We start from the raw sequence: 23,188 nt of genomic DNA on the forward strand, positions 1-23,188 counted from the left end.
ATGATATAACAAAAGTTTAGATAGTGTTACAAGTAAGAATGTCACACAAGTACAAATTAAATACTATAACGTATCATGGCTTATCAATGTAAGGACATTCTTGTATGCGGTATCGTATTGTGGGTCATGCATCGCGGTACAGCGGAACATCGGTGTATCGTTTCACCCTTAGTACTGGAGGTGTGTGGACGGATCATGCAGTGGCAAATGCACAACAGTCAGAGACTATGTTCGTGGCACGTCAGAACACAACCATCCACCTAGCGATGACCAAGCAGTGACATTTGTCAGCGTCATAAGGAAGAGAGCCAGAGAAGAAATGAAATGAAATAAAGGATCACTTGCCACATTGTCAAAAGTCGTTACATGGGTGATACCATATTTCTTAATCAAGGGTACAGCCTACTAATCAAGGATGCAACCAACCATAACAAGTGTTGTTTTAACGAGTCTGCATTTTGGGAGGATACCCAGATGTCCTCAGCCCCCACCAAACATTTAAAGTGTAAAGGAAGAGTATCTCCTTCACTAAGTTATTACTGCTGAATAGGTCCACTCATTTTAAAACTCTTTGGGTGACAGTGGATGTACAGTTTTTATCTTATGGTGGTCACGTAGATTACATCCTTAAAAAATCTCTACAACGCTAAACCTGTGAAGCATCATGGTGAGAAATCGGCTGAAATGTCGTGGCTATGAGGTTGCTATTGTATTGTCCCAACATAATACTGCAAATAAGGAATACTATCTAATGAATACATATAATTTTTATAATAATTAAATTGTAATTTTCATGGGGTAATGTAGATTACACATTTTGGAGACATCACATTAAACATAAATTTAAAAAAAATTAAACCAGATGAGGACATGTTCTGGGTACGGACGAAAGGGACAATACGTTATGTCAAACATATAATCTGTTTTGTTCACACTAGATGACTATTTACTTTGAAATATTCACTCAAAATGTCATAATATCATTGGAGACATGCACATTTTGGTGATTTTCACTAACTGTCTACCCTGAGTCACACACATGAATAACAGATCATTAACAATGTCTATGTCTCGTATACCTACCAAGCCTGTCGCCTAATATAAACATGAAATGAACAAGTGAAATCAGTAAAAACAAGAAAAAATTGTGTCCAGGGACACGGATGCCCCCGCTGACATTCATAAGACATATAAAGATCAATAATTGAACAAAATTCACTAACAAGTTCAATAAACATCTATGCAACTATGACACGCACACCTTTCGAGTCTCAATGAAACACATGTATAAGCTTAATCAATTCTGTTGAGCAGCTTTTGTGGAGAAGTTGATAGACTTCATCCCCTATAACACTATATTCAGAGAGAAATTCAACAAAATTTATTCAAGTTTAAACGGCATTAAAATTGGAAAAATAAATAAAATCTAAAATCAAAATATGAGATGCACATCTTTAGAGTCCCTATAAAGCACATGTGTAATCTAAATGAATTCCATAAAGTAGTTTTTGAGGAGAAGTGGATAACGTACACCCCCTGTTGTATGGGATGAACTGGATGAATAGAACCAAATTCAACTAAGTTCAAACATCTGTAGAAGTGACAAAATTAAGAAATTGGATGAACAAGGTATGAGATGCACACCTTTAGAGTTCCAATGAAACACACGTAGAAGCTCAATCAATTCTGTTGAGCAGCTTTTGTGGAGAAGTGGATAGACTTCACCCCCTACAACACTATATTCAGAGAGAAATTCAACAAAATTGATCTAAGTTCAAACGGCATTAAAAATTGGAAAAATGAATAAAATACAAAATCAAAATATGAGATGCACGCCTTTAGAGTCCCTATAAAGCACATGTGTAATCTAAAAGAATTCCATAAAGTAGTTTTTGAACACTTGCTGAATAGAACAAAATTCAACTAAGTTCAAACATCTGTAAAAGTGACAAAAGTAAGAAATTGCATAAAAAATTATGAAATGCACACCTTTAGAGTCCCTACAAAAGACATGTAGAAGTTCATTCAATTCTGTTGAGCAGTTTTTGTGGAGAAGTGGATAGACTTCATCCCCTATTACACTATCATCATAGAGAAATTCAGCAAAATGTACCTAAGTTCAAATGTCTCTAAACTTAAAAAAACACACAATAACATTTTTTTTAAAAATATGAGATGCACACCATTAGAGTCCCAAGAAAGCCCATGTATAAGTTCATTGAATTCCACAGAGCGGTTATGGTGGATAGAATACATTCCCTGTTTCGTACGGACGGACGGACAGACAGACACCGAGGGTAACCCTATATGCCCCTGCCATATATGGCGGGGGCATAAAAATAATTTTAATGCGGAGACACATAAAATTACAAATGGTGCACATTTCGTGAGGATAGGTGTAGAGCAGAATGTATTCCATGATAGTGCAAGTCAGAACTGTAAGAAGGCATCAGATGGCATCTATCTATATATATGAAATCAAACTGTTGTTACTAAAAAAACAAGAAGCAACAATTTGTTAGCAACAACTTATTTATCCCATTTTCATATTATGTTTGATATATTTTTTCACTGTTTTCTTGAGAAATAGCAGATGTTATTGATTGCAGCTATTCATTTCTTTTACCAGGAGTGTTAATATGAAATGATGATGTCAGTTTGTTTTTTCTTCACATAACTGATGTTCAGATGAAAGACTGTAAATGAAGATTGATTAGTCACATTGTACTAATTGTTCTTTAGTGTCTGTATAAAATATTGCAGAGAAAAAAACTACCTGATATCAGTTATATAATAAATTACAACCAAACAGGTATTGATACATAATACAATATATTATGCATATTTCTATTGTTCTAAATCAAATCCATGCTATAAAGGTAAGGGGTAAAATCTACAAATACTTTAAATGCTAATTTAGTATCATGCAGTTGAATCAATTCAGAAAAACAATGTTATTTTGAAATTTCTCACATTCATTATCTCCCACCTGTTTTGGAGGATGGTCATTGACGATACGTGTAGACACATTGCAGTACAGTAAAAACACATCATTTGCATACTTTACAGTTACATTAAAAATTTCTTGCTATTCAGTATCAAAGAGTGACCCTTAATTCAACAGAAACTTCAAATATAACTGAGAAACCTGATGCCTTAAATCTACAGCTGTTTCCTGTAACATGAAACAGGTTTAATCACTGGTATATGCCAACCATACTGTCAGAGTCACCTTGTAATGAATAGCTATTACAAATAATATTTGTTTATTCTGAAAGTGACAGATGATTCTTTTTCATTTTCACCATAATTTTCTTGCAACAAAACAGTCAGCATTACCAGCAGTACCTGAAGCACAAGAGGTACCTGCAACACGAGCAGTAACAGCACTACCTGAAGCACAAGAGGTACCAGAAACACTAGCAGTAACAGCACTACCTGAAGCACAAGAGGTACCAGCAACACCAGCAGTAACAGCAATACCTGAAGCACAAGAGGAACCAGCAACACCAGCACTACCTGAAGCACAAGAGGTACCAGCAGTACCGGAAGCCATGAGCAGGAAGCACAAGAGGTACCAGCAACATGAGCAGTAACAGCACTACCGGAAGCACAAGAGGTACCAGCAACACCAGCACTACCTGAAGCACAAGAGGTACCAGCAACACCAGCAGTACCGGAAGCACAAGAGGTACCAGCAACATGAGCAGTAACAGCACTACCTGAAGCACAAGAGGTACCAGCAACACCAGCAGTACCGGAAGCACAAGAGGTACCAGCAACACCAGCAGTACCTGAAGCACAAGAGGTACCAGCAACACCAGCAGTACCTGAAGCACAAGAGGTACCAGCAACACCAGCAGTACCTGAAGCATAAGAGGTACCAGCAACACCAGAAGCACAAGAGGTACCAGCAACACCAGCAGTACCAGCAATACCTGAAGCACAAGAGGTACCAGCAACACCAGCAGTATCTGAAGCACAAGAGGTACCAGCAACACCAGCAGTACCTGAAGCACAAGAGGTACCAGCAACACCAGCAGTAACAGCACTACCTGAAGCACACGAGGTACCAGCAACACCAGCAGTACCTGAAGCACAAGACGTACCAGGGTACCAGCAACACCAGCAGTACCAGCAATACCTGAAGCATGAGAGGTACCAGCAATGCCACCAGTACCAGCACTACCTGAAGCACAAGAGGTACCAGCAACACCAGCAGTACCAGCAATACCTGAAGCACGAGAGGTACCAGCAACATCCAGCAGTACCAGCAATACCTGAAGCACAAGAGGTACCAGCAACACCAGCAACACCAGCAGTACCAGCAGTAGCACCAGCATAACCAGCAGCACCAACACAACCAGTAGTATCAACAGCAGCACCACACACAACCAGTAGTACCAACAGCAGCACCAACACAACCAGTAGTATCAACAGCAGCACCAACAAAACCAGCAGCACCAACACAACCAGTAGTACCAACAGCAGCACCAGCACAACCAGTAGTATCAACAGCAGCACCAACACAACCAGTAGCACCAACAGCAGCAACAACACAACCAGTAGTACCAACAACAGCACCTACACAACCAGTAGTACCAACAGCAGCACCAGCACAACCAGTAGCATCAATACAACCAGTAGTACCAACAGCAGCACCAACACAACCAGTAGTACCAACAGAACCAGGGGTACCAACAGCAGCACCAACAGAACCAGGGGTACCAACAGCAGCACCAACACAACCAGTAGTACCAACAGCAGCACTAACACAACCAGTAGTACCAACAGCAGCACCAACACAACCAGTGGTACCAGTAGCACCAAAACAACCAGTAGTACCAACAGCACCAACATTTTTCCAACCAATATTTTGCAAAATGCAAAGTTTATCCTCCAAGTCCTGAAAAACAACAGGCACTACTTTTGTTCTTGTCTGATGAAGCGTTTCAGAGAGAAATATTGAAAGAATAGTTCTGCTGTTGAAACACTTGTCATATTCTATATCCACTGCCAATTGAAATTTAAAACAGCCTTATTTGATTATTTAAAGTCCAAATACAGATGTCCAGGTGCCTCTCAAAGTTTATGAATGAGAGCTAGTCAAGCTGCATAAAAGTCAGAACAAAAATGCCAGACTGCCAAATGATATCTATCCAATCATATTATATAATGGATAGTGGTATACATAAATGCATACATACATGCATATGTAAATACAGTACGGTTCATAGCCAATGTCATTACCAAACTATAGCAACAACCATTTGAATTATCCAAACAATAGCAGCCTGAAAACTAAGGAACAGTAACCGAACCCCTTCATGAATGAACATGTGAGTTCTGCATGTCAAACAACAGATCTAGGCCCACAAAAGTGGTGTGGAATGAAATCCCATTGCTGAAGTAATGTCAGGTAGCAACTGGTCAACTGCCAAGTCATGCCACAAAACACTGAATAATAACAGAACAAAGACGGCTGATGATGTCAGGACATGGCATGACCTGAACATTGATTAACTGAAATGGTTCCATTTCACGTCAGTGACATAAAGTGTCCAAGTGGCATGTTGGGCAAGGAAATAATATTCCTGCAAGATTTCATTACAATTCTAAACGGTCAGTGTAATAGGTATGAAGGGGTTTTCAACATGGATGCAAGGACAGATAACTGAACGAACATGCCAAATTGGTCAAACGGTTTATAATGAGAACCTATGATATCCATACTATCTTTTGCCGAATGGCCACAAAATAAGCTCAATTGGATTACACACATAAAAGGAAGCAGACACATCCCTATCGGGTGCTGAATGGCCACAAAATAAGCTCAGTTGGATCATATATAAAAGAAGTCAGACTGCCCTATAACCTTCCCACCGGACATGAATTCTGAGCCATTTTAACTTCAAATCAGCTGACAGCAATATCTATTATCTTTGATCCTTGTCTCATCCAGTGCAACTTCACCAAACAAAGTTAGAAGAAACAAGTCCAGTGTCATCACATTCAGGTTTGGTAAACAGGTTGGTAATGCAGTACAACTTTAAAACAATAAGTATCATGCCTTTAGTTAGTATAGTATTAATAGTATTATTATAGCTTCAAGATTAATGACATCACTGTCCATTGTAGAAAACACATATTCCATGACCCAAGCGTCCCCTTTTTTAATTTCACTCGAGGGTCAATGTTTGGATGATTATGATATCCTACATTTGGCAATTACATTTGATCATTGTCTATGTCAATGATAACGTTCACGTGAAAATGAATAGAAGTGCTCATTATACATCATTATAATCATTACATTCACTAGTCTGTGAGGGATGTGGATCCACTGCAGAAATGGAGATACACCACTGCAAGACCAACAGACACCCACAATAATTAAATACTACACCAGTACCAAACGGTACCTTTGCCTCTCTAGTTACGTTAATAACAAAGTTGCAAAGAAACTCCTTCTGGAGTAATGACATCAATCCACTTCAGGAAAACACATGCTAAAAGCAGTGCAACTTAAAGCCAGTAAGTTACCTGTAATGGATAATTTCAAATTGTGGTGCAACAAACTTAAAGTCGATGTATCATACACTAATTACTGAATGATTCATACTTTTCACAAATCAAATTGAAGAGTTCTAATTCAACTGATTAACCCAAATGATCCTTAAAATCTAAACTAACACATTGTGGCCTTGACCGTTTACAGAAGAGAGACAAAGTGTGATAACATCAACACCCTACCTCAACAAGAGTATGCTTAAGCTTGTCAAATGCCAGCTACAGATACGCAAGTTATGGTACACATTTTCTATGCCCAGTTTATACTGAGTGAGCTTGATCTTCCATGTCAGAACCACTTCCTGTACATATATCACGTATGAAGTGTTTCATTTTTGTCATAAGCATGTGATTGAGGAAAACAAGTGCAGTGAATGTGGTCACATTGGAAGCAGTAAACTTCCTCACCAGCTTGACAGCTTGATTAACTGACAAAATCACAAAGTCATGTTTCTCTAAGGAATTGAACTGGTTCCTAAAGAACCATCCTTCCTAAAAATAAGACTGTTTATCAGGCCAAAACTGATGTTACATGAGAACAAGAAATCATAAGTGATGGAACAAGAAAGGACACACATACCTGGATTTCAAGTGCATGATAGGCGAGAATCAGACCCAATAATATCACAGTTGATATGGAAATGAGGGATTTCATGGCAATGGAGTAGAAGGTTCCCTGAAATAAACAAAAACATGACATATAGCATACATATCATTCTTCTAGATCACACACATAAAAACTCATATAACAAAAGAACATGCTTATGTACTGAAATAGGCTGACAGTAGTTGGTCCTGAAAAGTAAATTGTTTTCGGCTTACACAAACTGTCATATCTCAAAACTGTTGAGCTCACTTGAAATATTCTTACATATTGGCAACACTCAATCCAAATGGTCATTTCAAGGTACAAACAGAGAATATAAGAATATTCAAATGACAGAAGTTTCTGTACATCAACATTCTTCTGCGCCATAATTAAAAAATGTACCAAACAAGCAGGTACACTGAATGCAAGAATATATACTATCACTAACAATTATTTCAAACAGGACATAAGTAACATAAACAAATTCATAAAAATAACTTCCACATTTAATATTTATCCCCAGTTCTCAGTGTAAATATTCATCAAAACAGCTGAATAAGAAACTCAGCTACAAAACTATTGGGTGTCTGCTTTTTGTGAAACACCAATAATCATTACAAAATGTGTCCAGTAACCCTATGTTAATTGTCAAAACAACTCTATGCAAACTTCCATATTGGATAGTGTTTACACAACTTATCCAGGCTGTTTTTGTGTACACCTCTAATCCATACATTAAATACTTTTATACATGTAATATTGACATGGAATCATTTACTTTACTGACATTGAAAGGATCTACAATGTGGACACACTGGTAGAGAGCTCAATATCTCTGCAACCAATACCCAAATAAACTTGGATCTTGTTTCTACAGATATTTAATGCTGATTCAACAATATTACTTTAACATCATTCTAACTTTCAAATCCAACCAAATGTTGAAGCATGACATTGACAAGAGATTGATTCAGCATTGATTCAGCATTGATTCAACATTGTGGTGTTGGCTTAGTCATGGTCAAATTGAAAAACTTAAAAACAAACAGAAATATGTTGATTTTCAGATTGAAACTATTTTTTACATGCATGAAGATGCAATCCTGACATCAGAGAACAGTGTTTCCGCTGACTTCATTATTTATCGGACACTGTGTCTGGTGACCTAAAATTTTACCAGTCATGAATGAAATTTGTTGGTCATATCCTATTACCATACTGTGAGTACTCATTTTAAAGTTATTTTTAGCCTGGGTATTTCCAAAGCATAACAGTTTTTGTGACCATGAAAGCACAGCCAAGACTGTCATTTCGCTTACCCATGATGTTTTTATTTTAATACATGATTATTTACCGGACACGGTGTCCTGCTGGCTTTCAATTTACCGGTCCCCAACAAATTTTACCGGCGATTTTCAGGTATATACCGGAGAACAGAAACACTGGAGAAAAAACCCTCCTGAAAGTATCATTTATCGGTACTTCAGTCAGTGAAAATCCTATTTTGTCACCATTCTGATGACAGATGTCAAGATTGTTCTATATTTTTAAAACTCACTTCAAGGTTACGAAAAATTCAGGTGAATAAGCAAACAGTAGTTTGCACTGTAGTTTCCTTTTTGGTGTGTTAATGTCATCTTGTAACACAAATGATCCTTCCAATGACCTTGATCCACCCCTTGGATCATATACACCACATTTCATCAAACTATTGTAAAATCAAGTATTTTAAGAACTTTTTTAAAGACTATCCAGCAACGAAATGAAATATGATGTCCTTGGTGGACTTCAATGTATCAACAAAAATAAAGCCTATTACACATATTGAAAGTAAGTCTAATACTGACATGATAAGATTAACTTCAAATGTGAATTTATAGAAAACCGGGCACCTCTCCACAGAGGACCTGATATGAATGATCAGTGAAATAGTGAGTGGGTGAGTGAGTTCAGTTTTACGCCACTTTTAGCAATATTCCTGCAATATCAAAGCGGGGACACCAGAATTGGGCTTCACACATTGTACCAATGTGAGGAATCTAACCCAGGTCTTTGGTGTGACGAGACAACACGTTAACCACTAGACTACCCCACCACCCTTATGCTTCAGAAAAAACGCAGCACCTTTATTTTCAGTAAAATCCAACTTGTCAAAAAGACCCAAAAGAATATATTACAAGCAAAAATGAGAGCTTCCATAATAATCACTCAGCTTTTCAAAACTTTCTCTTTTTGCCCTTACCCTTCTTCGCTAGTTTGAAACCATGGAAGTATTGTATGAACTTCCGGTTTCAGAAAATAATTCCTCTCAAAATGATATCCTGAATACATTAAGTAACCTGGTAAATGGTATGGATTATGTCTCTTATGGCTGCAAGGAAATGGTTCCTTCGTTAACTTTACATGGAAATTAACATGGTCCAAGTTCAGATAGAAAGGGTTTAGATAATGTTGCTTCTTGTTTTCGCTGATTTATTAGATTTTTAAAGGAAAAGTATAATGGATGTAGATTACATTGTAACTTACTTATTTGCTATTTTGTAACTGAGTGGATGACACCGATCTGGTATTGACATTTATTACCCACGTGGTCAACGTATGGGTAGTTGCATACTAATCTCGTACGTCACACGAGTGTCGTATCGCGTTGACCTGTGTCGTAACGACTTGACCTGAGATTCTAACGATTTGATTGGATAACCGATGACCTCTCAATTGGGTCACATTCTGACGTAACTATTTTTTCATTCATAACAAACACGTGGATCCATTCATTCTACAACTAAATGCATTGTGGGAATGTAAACATCGCGAACGTTGCCGTGTCGCTGTTTTATTGTGAGTCGAACTTAGACATTATACCCGTCTAAAAACGTAAACGCAATGTTTCCACCAGATGTTAGCCAAAAGAAGCAACTGTAAACCAAGAAACGGGTGCTACGGAGTAGTTTACTGTAGGAGGCTGTGTGCGAGGCGATGACAACTGACATGCATCGTGGCGTCGGTTACCAAGGCAGTGACGCCATTACAGTGGCGTCATGCAAATATTGTACTACAGTACAAAACTCTTCCGCAACCTCTTTATGAAACCCGGTTTCGGGTTTGAAACCAAAATATTAACAAAACTAGGTTATTTTGTCAATTTAATGCATGTAAGACGTGGGTAATAAATAAATACCACACTTCGGTCTCATTACATACGAATTATCTGAACTTGTGACCTTCTATGTTATCTGACCTCGCTTTACCGGTCAGATACCATAGGAAGGACACTCGTTTCGTATAATTCGTATGTAATGAGACCTCGTGTAGTATTCTCTATATATGAGTTCATATTCCCTGATTTCAGAATATCATTTGGAGTCTCAGAAACACATAACCTTAAAGCAGAAGAATCCATTGCTCAAACGACAAAAATATTGGTGATTTAAATATGTATCTCAGTCTTCAACAGCAAAAAACATGTCTTTACTATTATATAATGGACTTCTAAAAAATGGACTTTCAAAAAATAGACACAAAAATTACCAAGGGCTATGTGTTATTTTACACAAGAACCTTGTCGATTCAAACACAGTGAATGGGAGTATTTTACATATTTTATGGATGTCATAGGGAGCACAAATAAAACGCATTCACTAAACTCTCATTGGTGGAAAGGTGCTAGAACTCATCAATCAGTTGAAAAAAGTATGGATCAGCTTTTCTGTCAATGCAGCGAAGTCTTTTGTAATATTTAACGGCAATTTAAGGTTGTTACACATAAAGCTGTAGACTGGATATTGCTAAGACAGGTAATTCTATTTCGCTGTTTGACGACAGCCACTGTCAGCTACAATAACCATACATCACTGACAAGAAAGCCCACCTTCGAAAAACTGTTGACTATTGAGGCTGATTACCCTACAATTTTCTAGAAAAGCAAAATGGTGACGAATGTTGGTGAGGGAAAGAATGATATTGTCTAACTCTTAAACTTGATGATGCATTGCCTACTGATACAGGTACAAGACATGACACATTTAACTGCTGATAGACACTGCTCCTGCACCAATGACTTTAAATTATATATTCATTAAATAAAAAGAAAAAAAAACAAAACAGAAATAGATCCTACAAATGTATGTTCCTTATCAGCAACCATGTTTGAATGGCGCAAAGGAGGATTCTGTCTGTAATTTTGTAGATTTAGATTTGACATCAATCATGCTCATTTTAGGAATGAGAATGGATGATTATCATGAATATATACTTTTTAGTTAAAATTTATATGTGTACACTTAAAAAATGTTAAACATCAAACATACAAAGTTGTTGATTTATTTACCTTAAATTTACAATACAACCTTCAAAGAATCATCATTCCTGCTCCAGTATTTACAAAGTACCAAGTGACAGTGTACAGTTTCTATTAGAAATGACCAAAGTGGTAGTGGTGGCGGTATAGCTTAAGGGTGACCTGGAGCAGACATATGGAACCAAAAACATTCATTGATGTTTTACCATCATAAATACAAATAGACTTATGATGAATAAAACGAAGGGATCTTCTGCTTAATGAAATGGTTATAACATCAAGCAAACTAAAGAATGTTAAAATGAAAAAACGCTAAAACAATTGTAAAAATTAGTACATTCATTGGGTCTAATACCTGCTTAATACTTGTTTCATACCTGCTTGATACTTGTTTCATACCAGTTTGATACTTGTCTCATACCTACTTGATACTTGTCTCATACCTGCTTAATACTTGTATCATACCTGCTTGATACTTGTCTCATACCTGCTTAATACTTGTTTCATACCTGCTTGATACTTGTCTCATACCTGCTTGATACTTGTCTCATACCTGCTTCATACTTGTCTCATACCTGCTTGATACTTGTTTCATACCTGCTTGATACTTGACTCATACCTGCTTGATACTTGTCTCATACCTGCTTAATACTTGTTTCATACCTGCTTGATACTTGTCTCATACCTGCTTCATACTTGTGTCATACCTGCTTGATACTTGTCTCATACCTGCTTGATACTTGTCTCATACCTGCTTAATACCTGTTTCAAAGCTGCTTAATACTTGTCTCATATCTCCCTGATACTTGTCTCATACCAGCTTGATACTTGTATCATACCTGCTTGATACTTGTCTCATTACTTGTCTCATACCTGCTTGATACTTGTCTCATACCTGCTTGATACTTGTCTCATACCTGCTTGATACTTATCTCATACCTGCTTGATACTTGTTTCATACCTGCTTGATACTTGTTTCATACCTGCTTGATACTTGTCTCATACCTGCTTGATACTTGTCTCATACCTGCTTGATACTTGTCTCATACCTGCTTGATACTTGTATCATACCTGCTTGATACTTGTCTCATACCTGCTTGATACTTGTATCATACCTGCTTGATACTTGTCTCATACCTGCTTGATACTTGTCTCATACCTGCTTGATATACAGGCCTCTTATATGCAATAGATTTCAATCTCGAATCACAAGATATCTCGAACCTGTCTTGATGGTCCCTTGGGGTTCGAGATCCAGGGAGTTTACTGTACTTATTTTGAGTGGAGTATTTTTAAACCAGATTCTGAATACCAGACTTTAACATTTATTAATTAGTTCTGTAACAAACTGAACATCACCAAATCATCTATACAATGAACCATAACATGCAAACTGTATTGAAAGCATTTTTTCACATTGCTGATTCCATCAAGGTTGGGGACTAAGGCTGGTTGTTTATTATATGACATTCCAATGGATGCATCCATTATTTCAACAATATGTTAGTGACATTCCCACTGGAGATACCAATATCATCATTGATCTAGTCAAGAGTGGTATGTTTATCACACAAAGAGGAAACTTCATAAAAGCTAAAACAGATGTCCTGGATGAAGGATATTGTGTGAAAAACAGCAGCAGCTACGTGGAAAGTAACTGTTGTTCATACAAATATGGAAATCTTTATTGAAATAAATGACTCTGGTCATGTAGAAGGGTTATTCACCTACACAATGTCACAAGAACTGTGTTGACCAAAGAAAGACCAGGAAGTAAACTTTCTCCGCCATATTGTACATCCCATTATCATTATACAATCTTATGTTTTTTTGTTAATAATTAAATTTCTATTATTCCTTGGTGAACAATATTTCTTCCTTGTTCCTAGCTGTGTTGACCTAAATTAACAGGAATAGAGGCAAGAAGGTCTAGATGGGCAGAAGCCTGGGTAACCTATTTTATGGGAAACAGGCTGCAAAGGAGGCTTTTTGATAAATGTATAGCCTGAAGTTTTCTACAAAACAATTTATTTGGATTCTGAAGCCAACATGCTTAATGATGAATGCTTCTCTCCTGCTTTTGTTAGACTATTCAAATCTCTCTATCCAATTAAAGTTTTTCTAAAAGGGAGTGAGTGAATATGGTTTTACGCTGCTTTTAGCGATATTCCAGCAATATCATGGCAGGGGACACGAGAAATGGACCATGAAATGGTGTCTACTTGGGAATCAGCCTATAAACAAATTTATTGTATCTTAATGGTTTCTTTTGTAACCAGTGACACAGAAATGTAAGAGCAATTCCCCACCAAACCAGAAACTGTTGCAGCTACTTCCAGCTCATCAAGAATTGGGTGCTCTTATCATCCACCAAGACCTGCCTTGCCAAGATCCACACCAGTTGTTACAATGAGGCTATCAGCTACATCTGAATCAGTCACTGTTGTGCAGTAGTAAACCGCCAATCCAACTGATGTTCTTTTTCAGTTTGATGTAATCACAATAAATCAACACTCATTCAACATAATTATTATAGACAATAATTATTGTACATCATGAGCAACGCCAGTAGAGGCCCTTCACATTATGTTAGTTGCCAGCAGTTGTTGGGAAAACCCTATTTCGTGGCAACCTCGTGTTTCCGGTTGTTCCTCCCCGGCGATTGTTGTTTTGACGATCACAGATTAAAGTGTGTTGACCTACGCTAGTTTTCGGTCGTTGTCACTCACAGGCGTGGTGGCAGCGGTTTCAAGAGCCCTAATGAAGCTTCCTACCAACTAAACGACCATTTGTCAGTGATTTTCACACATAGGTGAGCGATCGACCAATTTTTACCATAAATTGGAACGAACAAGCATGGCGAACACACACCGAGCACCAAAGCAGTGGTGCTTAACCAAAACTGAAACTGTGAATTCTTTTGAACTTGCTTTATACCTTGTCACTCGATACCAACTTTGCCACGTTTCTTGCTAATGACGCACAGTGGGAGAGGAAAACCAGGGCCAATCCACTACAGGGATTCGTCAATGATGGGGAAGATGTACCGGATGCTAAATGTCGCACTGCCCAGGAAAAAGTGAAAATGTTAGAGTTATGCTTGGACAAGTTGCTAATTATTGCCCTGTAATCTCACGTAGTTCCATCATCAAAAATGCAACATCTATTTCTACTATTTGGCAGATGATTCGTCTTCATTATGGATTCCAGTCATCTGGCGCACATTTCCTTGATTTTTGTGACATAAAACTTGAACCTGATGAAAGGCCAGAAGACTTGTTTCAGCGACTTTCAGCTTTCGTAGAAGACAATCTACTAACCCAAGGTGGCGGCATTACCAATCATGATGTTGCTGTGCAGGAAGACGAGGACCTTTCACCTACCTTGGAGAATTTTGTGGTCCTGATGTGGCTACAACTTGTTCATAAGGATCTGCCTCGCATTGTGAAGCAGCGATATGGTACCGAACTCAGATCAAAGACACTAGCTTCTATCAAAACTGAAATTTCCCAAGCTCTGCCCTCTTTGATTGATGACATACAGGCCGCAGATGATGTCAGAGTAATGAGATCAGCGACGTCCTTGCCTACTCGTCGACAGCCACCATTGACACCTCAGCGTCCCTTGAGAAAGGTATGCCCACTTTGTAAACAAGCTGGACGTTCGTTTACCAATCACTTCCTCAGTCAGTGCTCATATTTACCAGAGGCTGATCGCAAATACCTAGCGAAGGCACGCCAAATCGCATTCATACTGGTAGAAGAGGAGAATGGTCTCTCTACACAGTTAGAACACTTGGACGTCACTGAGGGTGAAACACCAACCGTGGAGTCTCCTGCATCATCGCCCAATATGTCAGCCTCAGCCTTGAGAGTTCAAGTCAGTCAATCACCACACATGACAGCCTTTCTTGGACACAAGGTTGCACACCTCACTCTTGACAGCGGAGCTACTGGAAATATGATTCGCCAAACAGCTGCTCACAGTCTTGGGCTCAAGATTGAGAAAAGTAATCAGTCTGCACGACATGCCGATGGTCTCTCGCCCCTCAATGTCTCCGGAGAAACAAGATTTTCCCTTACCAGAGACGGGAAGGAATTTCTTTTTAAAGGTCTGGTGGTGAAAAACCTGGATGTCGAGATCCTTGCAGGGATACCATTCATGGAGGTCAATGACATTACAGTCCGACCAGCTAAACATTCGATCATCCTAGCAGATGGTTCGACATACCAGTACGGTACAAGTGGCGCTTCCTTGAAAACCCTCCATAGCGTTTCGACGAGCCCATGTGTTACGAGCTCCAGGAAAGACCCATATGATTTGGCCAGGAGAATACCTTGAGGTAGATCTCCCAAACTCCCTCATAGAATCTGATTGTGATCTGGCAGTTGAACCTCGCAATGACTTGATGCCAGAATGGCCCATCCCAGATGCTGTATCTAGCGTTGCTGGAAAAATCCGTCTTCCAAACCTAACTGACCAACCAGTTACCCTACACAGTCATCAACACTTTTGTCAGGCCCATGCGATCATGGTAATGGATGACTCTTCACCGGCTAGTGGCAGTACCCAAGCACCTTACAACGTCGCCTCTTCCTCAGTAACAAATGTGAGTCCATCACGCTGGCATTCTGAACCTGTGCAACTTGACCCAGACTGTGTGCTATCGACTGATGATAAAGTCAAATTTGAACATCTCCATCACCAATACGACGATGTATTCAACTCCACCATCGACGGCTATAATGGTGCATTAGGACAATTCCAGGTGACCGTGAATATGGGGCCTGTCCAACCTCCACAACGGATGGGACGTGATCCACAATATTCCAGGAACAAACTCATTGAATTGCAGCAAAAATTTGATGAGCTGGAGGCAATGAACATTTTTTGCCCGCCCAGAAGAGGTCGGAATCACTGTCGAGTACCTAAACCCCTCTTTCCTGGTCAAGAAAGCCAACAGCAGTTTTCGACTGTAACAGCCTTTGCCGATGTGGGACGGTATAGCAAGCCTCAACCTTCGTTGATGCCTGACGTCGACTCCACTTTGCGACAAATTGCTTCGTGGCGGATACATCATCACTACAGATCTTAGCCAAGCATTTTACCAGATCCCTTTAGCAAAGGATTCCATGCGGTACTGTGGTGTGCGTGTTTACACGAGGTGTGCAATGGGCATGCCAGGCTCTGAGACTGCCCTGGAAGAACTGATGTGTCGAGTTCTGGGAGACCTCCAGCAGGAAGGTATTGTCGTCAAACTAGCAGATGATTTGTATTGTGGTGCCGACACCATAGAGGATCTCTACTTGAATTGGCCACGCGTACTTGACAAATTGAAATCAAACAACTTGCGGTTGTCCCAACATAAGACTAAAGTCTGTCCTACTACCACTACCATCCTTGGATGGATATGGAGCCAAGGTACCTTGAAGGCAAGCGCATATCGTATTGCCACATTATCAACATGTGCACCCCGACAAACAGTAAGAGGCCTCAGATCATTCATAGGAGCCTACAAGACTCTGGCAAGAGTCATTCCCAACTGTGCCTCAATCCTCTCCCCACTCGACAGCATCCACACCGGTCGCGAGTCCCATGAGAAACTGGACTGGACTGATGACTTGTGTCATTTCTTTCGACAAGCTCAAATTGCCTTGAACAGTCGCCAAACAATTACCCTCCCTTGCCCATCAGACCAGCTTTGGATCGTCACAGATGGTTCAGTGAAACAACATGGCATTGGGGCCACATTGTACGCATCACGAGAGGGCAAGCCACACTTAGCAGGGTTCTTTAGCGCTAAGTTACGTGATCGTCAGTCAACATGGCTACCTTGTGAAATTGAAGCCTTATCAATTGCTGTGGCCACAAGACACTTCAGTCCCTATATCATCCAATCTGTCCACAAAACCTGTATTCTGACGGACAGCAAGCCTTGTGTGCAGGCTTATGAGAAACTCTGTCGAGGTGAATTTTCTGTGAGCCCAAGGATTTCTACATTCCTTTCTTCAGTTTGCCGGTACCAAGCTTCAGTTCGTCACCTATCTGGGTCTGCTAATGTTCCTCAGACTTCTGCAAGCCGCCGTGCGTCTCCTTGCGACACACCCAGCTGTCAAATCTGCCTTCATCCATCACACTGAAGACTCTACAGTCCGCACACTGAATGTACAGGATGTAATGAAAGGAACTGTTCGGCTCCCGTTCACAAGCAGATCTGCCTGGATGGCCACCTAGTCGGAGTGCCAAGCTCTACGGCGTACTCATGCTCATCTGAAACAAGGCACCCGGCCTTCCAGACAACAAACCGACATCAAAGACGTCAAGCGATATCTCAATGTTGCAACTGTTGCACGTGATGGTCTCCTTGTTGTACAACGCACAGACCCACTTATGCCTGCTCGCGAGTGCATCATAGTTCCCAGACAAGTGTTAAATGGACTGCTAACTGCCTTACATGTCCAACTTGATCACCCGACAGCATATCAGATGAAAGCAGTGGTTCATAGATATTTTTATGCCTTGGACATGGACAAAGCAATTTCGGACACTACAAGTTCTTGTCACCAGTGTGAGTCCCTGAGGCATGTTCCTAAAGCCTTGACTCCTCAGTCAACTAGCGATCCACCCACGCTACAGTGGGTCTGTGTTTTGCAGCTGACGTTCTCAAATGCAACCATCAACTCATCCTTGTGGTCAGAGAAACAGTCACATCCTTCACAGCAACAGCCCTTATTGAAAATGAACGGCACTCCACACTGCGTGCTACATTACTGACTTTATGCTTACCAGTGACCCCTCTTGACGGACCACCCAACGTTATCAGAGTTGATCCTGCACCAGGATTCTCTGCACTCCAAAATGATGACCTCCTACTTAGCCATAATCTTGTCATCGAAGTTGGCCGAGTAAAAAATCTAAATAAGTATCCCGTCGCTGAGAGGGCCATACAGGAACTGAAGAAGAAACTCCTTCGCATGGATCCCCTCGGCGGCTCTGTCTCCTCACTTACACTCGCTGTGTCTACCTGCCGACTCAACACCCGCATTAGGGCACGTGGTCTGTCTAGCGTGAGATGTGGACCCAAAGAGACCAATTTACCAACAGTCAAATATGCATGGATGACATGAACTTGATCCAAGTCCAACATGACCACAGACTCTCAAACCATCAATACAGGGAAGCCTCAAAGTGTCCCTCTGGTCGAGTGATCCCTCCCCCCGATATCTCAGTGGGAGATGTAGTTTACCTTTATCCTGACAGAGACAAAACCAAGGGTCAGAGTCGATATCTTGTGATCAGCGTTGATTCCCCGTGGTGTAACATACGAAAGTTCAGTGGCAACCAACTACGGCACACCTCTTACAGAGTGTGATTATCGGACTGTAACCGTGTGCCCTGTCAGGTACCTCCTGCCTCTACATACCTCCCTGACGAAGACTCCTCTGAAGACGAGGCAACAAAGGATCTGGACACTTCACCGCCTAGATTACCAGCAGTACCTGTAGAACTCTCCACCCCCGCAGGGTCCCATACTATTGACTACAGACCTTGTCAACCATCAAGATCCCCCCAGTGCTGAAGTTGAGCCTACATCTCCTCGTGAGACTCCCAACTATGCTTCTCATCAGGAGGAAGATGCGCAGTCAACGCGGCCACAGAGATTCAGAAAACCTCCCAGATGCTTTGACGACTATTACATGGACATTTGATATTTCCACGTAAATTGTGACGGATTTTCCGTATTGACTTCTCCACATGAACATTATGTGCCCGGATGAATGCAGTATCATCAGCATTTCCCCCGTTTTATAATATATTTTTTCCACTTTTCAGAATACAAGAGAAAAGGAAGTTGCGCCAGTAGAGGCCCTTCACATTATGTTAGTTGCCAGCAGTTGTTGGGAAAACCCTATTTCATGGCAACCTCGTGTTTCCGGTTGTTCCTCCCCGGTGATTGTTGTTTTGACGATCACAGATTAAAGTGTGTTGACCTACGCTAGTTTTCGGTCGTTGTCACTCACAGGCGCAATAATTTTAAAGTAGTTGATAGACAATGTCCTGGCAATGAACATCAACCTTCTTTGTGAAAAATATGTCATTCCAGTTGAACCTGGAGCCCTAAATAAACATTGTATAGAAAATGCCACCCAATATTGACCGGTATTTCAGTCACTTACACTTCAGTTCCTGTATTAGTTACAAATTCAGCTGATGCATCTTCAAGCATGACTTCCGGATTAAGTGTAGAGCCCTGAGGTATGGCATTCAACATTGTTGATACTTCTGCGAATTCGAATATAAAATTTAATGTAATGTTCTTCAATTATGATAAACTGCACACATTTTATGAGGTGTGGTATATTGTCCACGTGCAGTGGTCTAAGGGAGGTAACTCTGCATCAATGGCCAGGCACTTGAAGTGCAATACATTGCATGTGTTTGCTAGCCATCAGCCATTTGGAATCTTGTAAGTGAAAGCCTGTAAGAAAAACTACATCAATGTGTGTGTCCTTGCAAGCGTGCATACATGCATTCATATACTCCCTTAACTCTAAATAAATCTCCCTGATATTTTGAAGTGGTAACAGTAAAAGCTGATGGCAGTGGAGCTAAAGGGGGTCGTTGTCAGTATGGGTACTACAGAAATGTACCCTGGCCATAATGAGAATACAGAAACGTACCCTAGGACGATTCCATTCCCATTGTGTCGTATTCTTGATCGGAACTGTCATGCTGTTGTATTAGATACATTTGATTGCGTTATGTAAGTAATGAGAATACACAGTAACGGATATTTCGCGATGCATATGAATACCAATCGCAATCAGTTGAACGGGAACAACGACATGCGGTTTCGGTTTTGGATTGCGGAATATTGACTCGTCCGCCTTTTAGGGTACCGGGTACGTTTCTGTATTTTACTTTGTTTAGGGTACCAATCTGTATACAGAAACGTACCTGGGGTACGTATCTGTAGTACCTGTGCCGACAACGACCCCTTCAGCGGCAGTGGAGACAAGCACCTCACAACCTCCCTCAGTTATCCAAGATATTTTTATGGATTAAACTTCTTTTTAATTTCTCTCACGACGTTTCGAGACCATTCCAGGTCCCTTCATCAGGTGAACTGGCAGTTAGGACTATGATGTCATAACTGAGTTATGACGTCACAATGCAAGTGACATCACAGTACACTAGGGAGAGTACTGTATAAGTGAGTTTGAAGAGTTAATTACATAATGATGAAAATTCATGCTAGGTAAAAGGAGTTGAAAGTTGAATTGTCAATACACAACAACTGCTAATTACACAAAGGTTACTTGATAGCAGGCTTTCCAAAAAGAATAGTAGACTCGTTTTTTCTTTTATCTAAAGTTCATCAAAAGTTAATCAAGAGATCCCACGCATTTGGCAGGTATACACCTTGATCACGATTAATTGCTGGTTTATGTCTCCTTATCTCGACAGCCTCCTGTAGTTTTCTCCGACGCCAGTCGTTGTTATTTCTCGAAATCACCCTGATATCATTCCACATGATTACATGACTTGGCTTATTTGCCTTGTGCTCCGATATAGCTGACTTATCATTTTGTTTGCATACTGACGACTTGTGTTCAGCAACCCGGGTGTTAATGGGTGTGAGAGTCTCGCCAATATATTGATCGCCACAGCTGTATGGTATTTGGTATACACATCCTCTAGGGTTGGGGCTTCCATTGCTAGATCCTCTTCCATTTGCCCGGAGGAGTGTCTTAATTGCTGTACCCGCTAGAGAAAGTTACATCAAAGCCCGCTTTGCTCTTGATTAGTCGGGCTTTCTGATGGCTGACTGGTCCCACGTAGGGTATTGTGATCCTGATCGGTTCTGATGATTCAAGCATTTTGGTGATAGTCCTGGAGACAAGACGGGCTGGGTAGCCATTGAGGACAGTAAAGGTTCTCTTGAGGTAATCAATTTCACTATTTAAATTATCTGGGTGACAGATCGACTTGGCTCTTCTAATGAGAGTAGCAATAATTGCTTGTTTGATCTGTGGGTGGTGACAGGAGTTGTAATTGATATACTGATCCGTGTGAGATGCAGATGAAACCAGATCTAAAGGCAATGATTAAGATAGTGTTTTTGAATTACATCTTCACTGGCAGAGGTAATGTAATATCACTGACTTCTGTTGAGCAAAGGTTTGTGAGGACATATTTATACAGCTTCTTAAAGTGATGTCCTGGTGCTTGGTTCAGAGGATTTGGGTATTGTTTCACGGAATTCTAACAACAAGGGAATGTTTGCTGGTGGTCTGACAGGGCTGATTGAATGTCTGAAAATTTGTTGAAGATTTTCAAATTTTATATCATTCAATGTTGCAGTTCCCAATCAGAATGGACTCGAGGCCTTCCTACATGATCAGGTGCTGTGATACAGAACAATATATAAGTACTGAAGCGGTACCCTACAGAACATCAATATAGAAGTAGATAGTCCATGTGTCATCGAGTCACATAAAAAATGTGCTATTTCACGTGTGGCATAGCCATAAAGGCATGTGAACAGTGGGAGGAGGTTCCCAGCAGTCCCTGCTCTGTGTGCTATCTATCTTCATGAACAACACTTCATATGTGTTTGCATGGGCAAACCCAATTGGATCTCTATGGAAGCTATCAGTTAAGATTTCTTCAGCAAATTGATTATTCCGCTGAGTATCAGTGGCTACGAAAATGGTCTCTGAACTTCATTATATAAGTCAGCGAGCCTGACCACCTGATCCCGTTAGTTGCCTCTTACAACAAGCATGGGTTACTGAAGATCAAGTCTAACCCGGATCTTCACAGGTCTCTGGAACTGTGGAACAGGGAGGTCTAAAGATGCCAGTGGATGTCTCATAACACATTCATCTGCTTTTACTTCCATTATATTCAACCAAACAAACAATCCTGGGACAGTAGCTGTGTCTCACCGTAGTTTGCTCTCCCTGTGATGTTATATACACTGACAATAACAAGTATGGGAGGCACAGAGAGTTCTTATTGTGCATGTTCATAACAAGACATCATATACAACAACTGATGCAAGTTGCATACCGGTACATCCTTTCTCCTTTAGAGATGAGACATGAGCTCATGAGCTCTGTGGTAAACAATAAAACCAATCATACCACTAGTAAACTACAGCACTGCTAACAAAATCAGGGTTAATAATAATAATAATACATTTGTAAAGCGCCTAATATCCACCTTACAGATGCTCAGTGGCGCTAATACAGTGATAAAACTGAATATATATACATAAAACAGAGAATGATTATTTACTGGCACACAGATAGAAATAGGCGAGTCTTAAGCTGTGATTTAAAGGTGTCTTTAGTGGTTGTATTTCTGCGGTTTTGGGGAAGCGAATTCCAGAGTTGTGGGCTGACGAAAGAGAAGGCGCGTTCGAAAAGTCCATTTAGTGATTTTGGTTGAGTCAAGAGAGTCACTGGAGGATCTGAGATTCCGCTGAGGTGAATAAAGGGCGATAAGTTCTTTGAGATAGGATGGAAAGTTTTTACTGTAGAGACAGTCATGAGTGAGGGCGAGGAGTTTGAAGGTGATTCTTGCAGAGATGGGAAGCCAGTGAAGTGACTGAAGCACAGGAGAGATATGGTCATAGTGGGAAGAACGGGAGAAATGTCGGGCTGCTGAGTTCTGAATTCTTTGAAGTTTCTGAATTGATTTGGATGACATGTTGGCGTACAGTG

At 40.3% G+C, this 23,188-nt stretch overlaps 1 protein-coding gene across 5 annotated transcripts in view; it reads right to left on the minus strand.

The window, feature by feature from the left end:
* Positions 1-23,188, minus strand: part of LOC124262398 (small conductance calcium-activated potassium channel protein 2-like) — a 297,321-nt gene that overhangs the window by 206,626 nt on the left and 67,507 nt on the right. For all 5 annotated transcript variants that reach the window (XR_006894577.1, XM_046696882.1, XM_046696880.1 and 2 more), the window contains exon 2: positions 7,151-7,246. Coding sequence is in view for 4 of the 5 variants with exons in the window: in XM_046696882.1 (XP_046552838.1) it covers positions 7,151-7,246 (96 nt within the window). In the remaining variant the exon portion in view is untranslated. The remainder of the gene's footprint in view (positions 1-7,150; positions 7,247-23,188) is intronic.

Source organism: Haliotis rubra, unplaced genomic scaffold, assembly GCF_003918875.1.
Source record: "Haliotis rubra isolate DU_JTF1 unplaced genomic scaffold, ASM391887v1 Scf836, whole genome shotgun sequence".
Lineage (NCBI taxonomy): Eukaryota > Metazoa > Mollusca > Gastropoda > Lepetellida > Haliotidae > Haliotis > Haliotis rubra.